This window comes from Calidris pugnax, unplaced genomic scaffold, assembly GCF_001431845.1.
Source record: "Calidris pugnax isolate Ruff unplaced genomic scaffold, ASM143184v1 scaffold27, whole genome shotgun sequence".
In the NCBI taxonomy this organism is placed as follows: Eukaryota; Metazoa; Chordata; class Aves; order Charadriiformes; family Scolopacidae; genus Calidris; species Calidris pugnax.
In genome coordinates this window covers 19,147,493-19,155,908 of record NW_015090893.1, presented here as the reverse complement: position 1 = coordinate 19,155,908, position 8,416 = coordinate 19,147,493, and the positions used below count along the sequence as shown (strand labels likewise).

Genomic DNA, 8,416 nt, shown 5'->3' with positions numbered 1-8,416 from the left:
GGGGCGGGGGGCCCCGGGGGCTGTGGCGGCGCTCGGCGCGATGGGGGTCGGCCTGAGGCGGGCGGTGAGGGCCGCCGTGGGGCTGAGCGGCGGGGAGGGGGGATCCCGGCGCGGCCTCTGTGCCTTCGGGGGGCTGCCGGCGGCCCCGAGGGAGGGCTCCCCGGGCCGGACAGGGCCGCTCGGTCTCTCTGGAGCGCTGCCGTTGCGGGTGGGCGCGGAGACCCCAGCGAACCCGGCTCTTCTCTTCTAGATCGCTTGCGATGTCCGGGTTTGACAGCTTCAACACAGACTTCTTCCAGACCAGCTACAGCATCGATGACCAGAGCCAGTCCTACGATTACAGCGGGAGGCCGTACAACAGGTGAGTCCCGCCTGCCGTTGCAGCCAGTGGAACGGGCGATGCCGTGCGGTCAGGCTGCCTCAGCCACCGCCTCAGCCGGGGGGCGCCGGGGGCTGGCTCCGTGTTCAGGAAAGGGCTGGCGTTTCAGCCGGCTGCTGCCTGTGGTGGAATTCCTGTTGCTGTGTTTTGTGAAGGGTATCGCTTGTCCTGCAAGCGGAGATGTGAAGCAGTCATATGTTGAATACTCTGCCTTCTGTGTTTAAAGCAAAGAGTAGAAAAATGAAAGAAAGGTTATATGAGTAATTTAATTGTATTCAGTTTTGTGAAGGGTATCGCTTGTCCTGCAAGCGGAGATGTGAAGCAGTCATATGTTGAATACTCTGCCTTCTGTGTTTAAAGCAAAGAGTAGAAAAATGAAAGAAAGGTCCTACTAGATGACCTTTGGAGGTCCCTTCCGGCCTAGACAATTCTATGATTCTATGAGTAATTTAATTGTATTCGTAACCTTCACATCTTTGGGCAAAGCGATACTGCTGTGCTGTCAGTCCATCTCCATCACTCAGGGAGTCAGTCAGCCAGCAGTGTCAGTGTGGTTCCGAGGCTGGAGCAGGGAAGCGTGGGGATGTTTCTGGGTCAGGGGAGCTCCTGGGAGTCCTGTGTGACTCCAGTCTCAGGCTGAGGGTTTTGGCTGGTTACGTGGCCAGTGTGATCCCTGTGGTAGATGGAGCGGGTTGACGCCCGTTTGTGCCCTGGAAAGGATGTGATGAGCTGAGCTCCACTAAAACAAGGAAAGAGAGGAGAAGGAGTAATGAGTTTTCCTTCTTTTAAATTAACTTTTCTTTTAAATATCTTGAAGAAGTTTACCCAAGTCTCTGTAGTCAGACTTGGAAATGGTTAGTGGCAAGAATAACTTCTGCGTTTGTTTAGGAACAGAAGATAGCTTTGATGAGGCTTTCTTTAAAAGGTAGAAATTTATATTTTCATACTTACAAAGTCTATAATGACAGTATTGTACAGACAGTATAAGTCAGTCGGTTACTAAATAATTGAGAATATGTGAAATAGAAACTGAAAATTCACCTATTTTTTCCCCTGCGTCATGTCCTGTGGGGAGATGTCATAATGTGTTTAGTTCCATCTCACAGGTCATCGTGCTGCCCAAGGGCACCCACGTGAAGGGGAAAACAAGCTCATTTTTGAAATATGGAGGGGTACAAAATAGATAGCGTGAGCAACTTCATTCTGTAGTACTGAGTTTGCAAATAAGCATTCTAAATAGCAAATGAATGCTGCCATCAGATACGATGTCACTAGTAATTAACGGACAATATTTGAATAAGTATGAGGTGTAAAATTTTCCTGCCCTTTTACAGGTCTACAGCCTGTAGCAGTGATTCAGCCAGTGGATAACGCTCAGTTCTCCCGGCCTCTGACTTAACAAACAAAAAGCAATACTTGTGTATATAGCAGGGATTATCCTGTTTAGCTTAACAGTATTGTTTGTAAGGGTTTGAGCTGACAGACGTGGCTCTGTGCCTGAAAGGCCTGGGTCCCAGTAAGGGATCATCTAATGTGACTTTTTAAAAAAGAAGACAGGATTGTTTGCTGTGACTGACTTACTGAAAATAAGTTTTGCTGGTGCAGGGGGGTGTTTCAGATAAACTTGTGTATCTGTCTGTAACACACTGCTGTTCTGTGCAGGCAGTATGGAGGCTATGAATACTCCCAGCAGAGCGGATTTGTCCCCCCAGACATGATGCAGCAGCAGCAGCCTTACACGGGGCAGATCTACCAGCCCACACAGACGTACACTCCGACTTCAGCACAGTCTTTTTATGGAAGCAACTTTGAGGATGAGCCTCCTCTATTAGAAGGTATAACTTATGCTTTATGGCCGGAATCCAAAACTCTTCCCAGTTTGGGGCTGAGTTGCGTAGCAGGGTGTGCATTCCCTGCTTCTGAAAGTGCATGGTTGATTTGAATTCTTGTTATTTTTTTTTATTTAACTCATTTATTTAACTCGTCATTGTTCACCGCCAAACAACTGAAGAAACCCTTACTGTCACTGGTTAGAGCCACAGGTATTCACGATACCTTCCACCCAGCCGTGCTTTTCTTCTTTTCTCCAAAAAGCTCTTGTTTATGGAGCTGCATCCCAGGGCCAGAGGTGGGCAGAGAGGAACCGTGGTGGGAAGTAGGTCTCCAGGCACCGCTGTGGCCAGACTGTGCGGACTGACTTGAAATCATCCATGTGGAGGGAGCTGTGAAACTCCTTGTCATGAGACACTGAGTGTTGAAAGGGGTGGGTGGTTTATTTAGTGGGCTCAGTGGGGGGTTATGAAAGAGAAACTCACTGAGGGTAATTTAATACAGAGAAACTGTTTAGTGGGCTCAGTGGGGGGTTATGAAAGAAACTCGCTGAGGGTAATTTAATACAGAGAAACTCCTTTGGATTAGAAATCCATGAGCCACCAGTTGTTGGAGACTTGGGGAATCTGCATGTTCTGTGCTTGTACTCTTTTGTACATCTCTGCTTTTGGCCACTTACAGGACAGGGTGCTGGGGGACTGACCCAAACACTGCGCTTATGCCTTTACCTGGTCCTTTAGAAACCACCCTCTCACTTCCCAGCATTTGGGAGCTGAAGGTGTGGAGGCAGCGCAGTCAGCCCTTCGAGGAAAGGTGGAGTGACTCCAGTCTCTGGTCCCCATAGAATGGTGTTTGGAGGAGATTTAGAAGTGGAAAGACAAGGAAAGCTGAGAGTGAAGCAGATGGGGGTGACAGGACGCTGGGGACATGAACTAAATAAGCATAATTCTTTTAATGTGCTTTGTAGAATTGGGGATCAATTTTGACCACATCTGGCAGAAGACACTAACGGTGCTACACCCGTTAAAAGTGGCAGATGGCAGCATCATGAACGAGACTGATTTGGCTGGACCAATGGTCTTCTGTCTAGCTTTTGGAGCCACATTATTGCTGGTAAGATATCCATTGCAAAATAGTACTGTTTGTGCATTGATATTCTTGAAAACACTGGGGAAAAAAAGGCAAGTTACCCGTAGGTTTGTTGGAAGTGATGGCAGGGAGGCCAAGAAAGCCCATCCTGACCAAGAATTCGTAGCTGTATGGAAGAGGAGCTGGGGCTGCACACGCTGGGGATTGAAATTCATGAGTTTGCCTTCATTTTACATCCATAGAGTTTGAATCCAAGTCTTTGTCCTTGTTTTTTGCATGGCAATTATTGTAGTGTAATTCCTATTTCTTTCCATGCTTTGTTTTTGAAGAATATGACTCCCTTTTGTCACAGGAGTGAATGTGACCCATGTTCTTAGACTTTTTTTTTTTTTTTTAAGGGATTGATGTGGTTTTCTTTCCAAATTGTAATTGTCTTTTTGCAGCGTCTCTGTTATCGTCTGTTTTATCGGGCATCAGATCAATGGATACATTAAATACTTGAATATTTATTTAATTTCTTCATTTGGGGGGGGTGTATTTTTTTATCTCTTGCTGTGTTTAATAGTTTAATATTTGAGTCTATTTCTCTGTTTTGTTTCATTGTATTTCTTCGTCCAATACTCTTTATTTGTTGTTCTGTACTACTATTCAAGAGGCAAGGAACTCCAAATTGTTGTGTAAAAAAGTGATTTCCTAAGTACTGGTACATTAGGCCTGACTTTCAGTATCAAGAGTTGGTCTGGTAAAACACTTCTAAAATAAACCTGCTTTTATATTGTTTATACTCCTTAATAGGTCACTAGCTCTTGAGGCCTGGTGGGTGTTTTTTTATTTGAGCTTAATTGAAATCAGATTGTGCTTTAATGTCTGAAAAGTGTCAATTATGAAATGAGAGAGCAGCAGCAAACAGCCTTCCTTGTCATTGAACACTTCAATATTTTTAATCAGTTTTTTGCTCTAAATGTCTTCAGGCTCTGCATTTAATTTTTGCCTAAAATTTCACATTGCCACGACTCTTAGAACGCAGTGTTTTGGTACCAAGGGCACTTTAAGCCTAATTTAATAAGTAACCTTAATTTATGGAAAATAGGCCAGTAGAAGTAATGAACATGTTTATAATAGATACTTTGGGATGTTCTTTTCATAAGAAATTAGCACTTTCTTCTGTGTTCTTTTTTTTTTTCTAAAATACATTGACTGTAGTGAGAGAAAACAAGTCTAACCTGGCAAGGAGAGGAAAGCAGGTATGATTGCTTTCTGTAGCACGTGAGGAAGAAGAGAGCTGGGCTATAATTCACTTTGTTTGGGAGCTGTGAGTGAGAGACAGAGCTGGGAACTGGGCACCATCGAGTGTCGGTCACTGTGGCCCTGTGTCACTGCAGGGGGGGACACTGTGTGCTTTGGTGGGTGTTACATCCACCTCAGCCTTGGAAAAACAGATCGTGACATGGGATTTATATGTTTTGAATGCACATGTGCTTTCTGCAAAGTTCTGATTTGACTTTTAAAAATCTCCATGAGTTCATTCTGCTGCTCATACTCAGTGCTTCCCCAGAACTAGCTGAAGCTGAGCTGTCATTTTTTATAATTTACATTGTGCTATAACTTTGTGGGGTCTATTGCAAATTAAAGGACTTAGCTCTGGATTAGTCAAGAAGTTCCTGAATTACAATTTTTTTTTTCAGTTGGCGTGAGAAGTTAGTTGATTAAACCCTAAAGAATTTATAGGCTTTTGCAGCCCAGATGAAAGAATAACAATTTGATCAAAATCTGTTTATGGAGGTACCCAGAGTTAGGGTAGATGTGCCTCCTGAGTGCCTAGGGTGTACGGGCGTCCTGGAGTTCAGGTTGTGGGAAGAGCATAGGGACTGGGGGTGAGGGACAGTGGAGAAATGGAAGATCCTCTGTAAATGCTCTTTCCTTATCCCCGTGTCTGTGGGAGGCGTTACTCGTTCTGGTAATTAACATGTGTTACTCTGCTTGGCTTTCAGGCTGGAAAAATCCAGTTTGGATATGTGTATGGCATAAGTGCAATCGGATGTTTAGGGATGTTTTGTCTCCTGAACTTAATGAGCATGACGGGCGTCTCCTTCGGCTGCGTGGCCAGTGTCCTGGGCTACTGCCTGCTTCCCATGATCCTGCTCTCCACCTTCGCTATTGTCTTCTCCTTGCAGTAAGTACAGAAACTTTGTCATTTGGGAATGGATTCCTCTCCTCTGAAATGGTGAAGGAGGTCGTTAAAAGGAATTTTCTTCTTTGGTGATGAAACTGCGTATAATGTGAATGTGACAGGAATTTGTAATAAGGATAAAACCATAAATATCCTCTTCAGGTGTTTAGTGGCTGAAGGACAGGTGGATGCTGGTTTATCTGTACCTCAGTTACCAGCGTTTAAATACATAGACTCAAATAACAGTATCAAGTCTATTTTCAGTCAGCTTTGAATCTGACAGATCTTAGTGCCTGTAAAGTCTAAAAGTAATTATAATTTAAGATGCAAACTTTAATTTGACAAGTGGAAGAAAATAAGTGTGATTCCTCATAGCTATAAGAAGTTGGGGACTGAAAAGAAAGAACTTGCTGCAGTTCCTTTACTCACCGCTTCTTCGTTTATGTGCACAAAGTTAATTTTGGGGGTTTTTGTGTGCTGTCATAAATGAATAATATTGTTGTGAAGTCTTTACTGGAACTATTTAAAAAGCTAAAACTATATAAAAGCTAATTTTCATCTTGGAATCTGTAAAAGTGTTAGAAGGAATCCAGTTACGACTCCTATGAGTATATATACACAAGTCTTAGGTGAATTCTCTTTTTGTTTCTGTGTTTGCAGGGGAATGATGGGGATAATTCTCACGGCTGGAATCATCGGCTGGTGCAGCTTCTCTGCTTCCAAAATCTTTATTTCTGCCTTAGCAATGGAAGGACAACAGCTCCTGGTGGCGTATCCCTGCGCGTTACTGTACGGAGTCTTCGCTCTCATTTCCATCTTCTGAGCAGACTGTCCAGACTCCTGGACTCTACTGGGCCAAAATGGAACCATCCCCTTGGGACGTTGAGCTGGACCAGAAGCAGCCAGAGATGACTGTGTAGTGTTGCTGTCACCAAACCTAGACCCGTTTTGAATCAGCTGGAACAATGAAAACAAATGTCTCGTGTTCTCTTTTTTAGGACTTTGAATACTGTTTCCAATTGACCCGAGGTGTCTATAGCTTTAATAAGTGTTCATGCTTATCAAGTTAATGTCATTTCTTTCCCATTCCTCTATCTTTAGAAAAGTAACTTTTGGTTGTTTATCTGAGGGTTGTGTTTTTTGTTTTGTTTTTCCTTTCTTTGTTTTGTTTTTGTTTTTAAATGGGAGTGAGGGAGGGAGTATGGTTGCAGTTATAAATCGAAGAAGTTAACAGATCTGCAGATGCCGCAGAATCGGGTACTTTTTGAATAAATCTGCAGTATTGAGGAACCTATTTCCCATCCCCTCTTACCAAAAGCAAAATGCACAAATGAACACAAATATACTCTTGAGCTCTTTGGTCTCATTCATTTGTTCATTTGATGTGATAGTAATTCAGGATTTAAGATACTTAAATTACAAAGTAGAAAACAGATGCTTAAAGGGATCTGTAATTCTGTCACACTTGAAATGCAAATACATGTGGATGTCTGAGTAGCTCCACGTTAACATGGATTTCTGAAGGTGACTTCAACTAGAGTTTCTTTTCCTAATGGTGCACATACAAGTAGATGAGGAGTAATCTCTTTTGCAGTACTTCCAAGAGAAACACCATTTTGAAGATGTTATGCTTGTCAGTATTGTAGTTACTGTAAAATAATTTAAGGCATATTGATTAAATTTTCCTTAAATTTTGAAAAAGTTGTTTTGATTTTTCTAATCTTTCTTTTTTAGAGGAATTCAGTTACTAAATCAGAAACTTCAATATTGAAGCAAAATCATATTTGAAGCTATTCAGCTGCTGCATTTGGTATTTGCTTCAGTTGCAGATGCTTGATCTTCCCTGAGAAGTGTAGTCTCGTCTGTGATGTTAGTCACAAGAAGTGTGAGAAGTGGGAAAGCAAAACTGGTTGCTCTTCACAGAAGCTCTTGCTAATTCTTAAAATAAGTAAGAAAAAGATTTTAATTCATGCTGGGAGGGGGAGGTTGGTTACGTAGATAGTAATTCTGTGCCCCCACCTTGGAAGTTAAGAAGCTCTAACAAAGTGCTATGTTATAACTACTGTTTCTTCAGCAATTTAACCCAAGGGATTTGATGCAGGGGAATGCACTGCAGGTGTCAGTGTGACGTCTGTCTGTCCTGTCCGTGGGGTGATCTGTTCACAGCCACCAGAGCTGGTCCCTGTGCAGCCACTGTGTGTTCCCCCTTCTGCCGAGACTCGGGGTGCGAGTGTGTCTCCAGAGCAGAGGACGGGTCGTTTCCAAGGCTCAGCACACAGTTTTGTACTCTCTTCCCATAGTTTTGCACATTCTCCTAAGAATGCCTTTCTCGTGCCACTACAAGTTACCAACAAGGTCCTTTCCTGGCTGTGTCACCGGGAGCTGGGGACGTGTCAGGAGTGTAAAACCTTGCAGAGCGCGGCTGCGCGTGGTGTGTGCCCTGCCTGGCTGCTGCAGGGAGCTTTACAACTCAGATTAAAACTCAATTTCTTTCCAGAAGCAAATTCAAGAGCCCAGATAATTTTCTCCTTTGGTATGTTACTACAAATTATCATCCTAAATAAAAGTGGTGAGTGGAATATTTTTTTTTTTTATTTAGCACAGTGTTTTACTCTGTAATTGTGATGTCTGTGGATTAGACCACGTCTGCCCCAGCGCACAAAGTTCTTACTCTTTTTAATGAAGAACATTACCTGCTGATGGAGCACAATGTCCTGTATTTGTGCAAATAAATTACAGTGATTACCTTTACTAATGAGGCCTAATTAAATACAGAATTGTTCTAGTATGTATGAAAGCTCCTATACTTTCTTGGGCACATCGGGTTCTCATAGTGAAATATTGTATTTTTGTGAAGCGTGTGTGAATGTGGTTAATTTCTTACAGCTTGTGCTGGTTCTGTAGCTCCGGGGGGATCACTCATGTTAAACTGCTATAAATAACCTTTT

The 8,416-nt window shown here is 43.1% G+C and overlaps 1 protein-coding gene across 1 annotated transcript; it reads left to right on the top strand.

Annotated features, from left to right (window-relative positions):
* The first annotated feature begins 214 nt into the window (after window positions 1–214).
* YIPF5 (Yip1 domain family member 5) lies at window positions 215–7,169 on the top strand. The gene is made up of 5 exons (XM_014948303.1): window positions 215–361; window positions 2,042–2,214; window positions 3,177–3,322; window positions 5,290–5,471; window positions 6,129–7,169. Exons 1-5 carry the CDS (start codon window positions 261–263, stop codon window positions 6,289–6,291), a joined length of 765 nt encoding a protein of 254 aa, XP_014803789.1. The 5' UTR covers window positions 215–260; the 3' UTR covers window positions 6,292–7,169.
* Window positions 7,170–8,416: the final 1,247 nt, after the last annotated feature.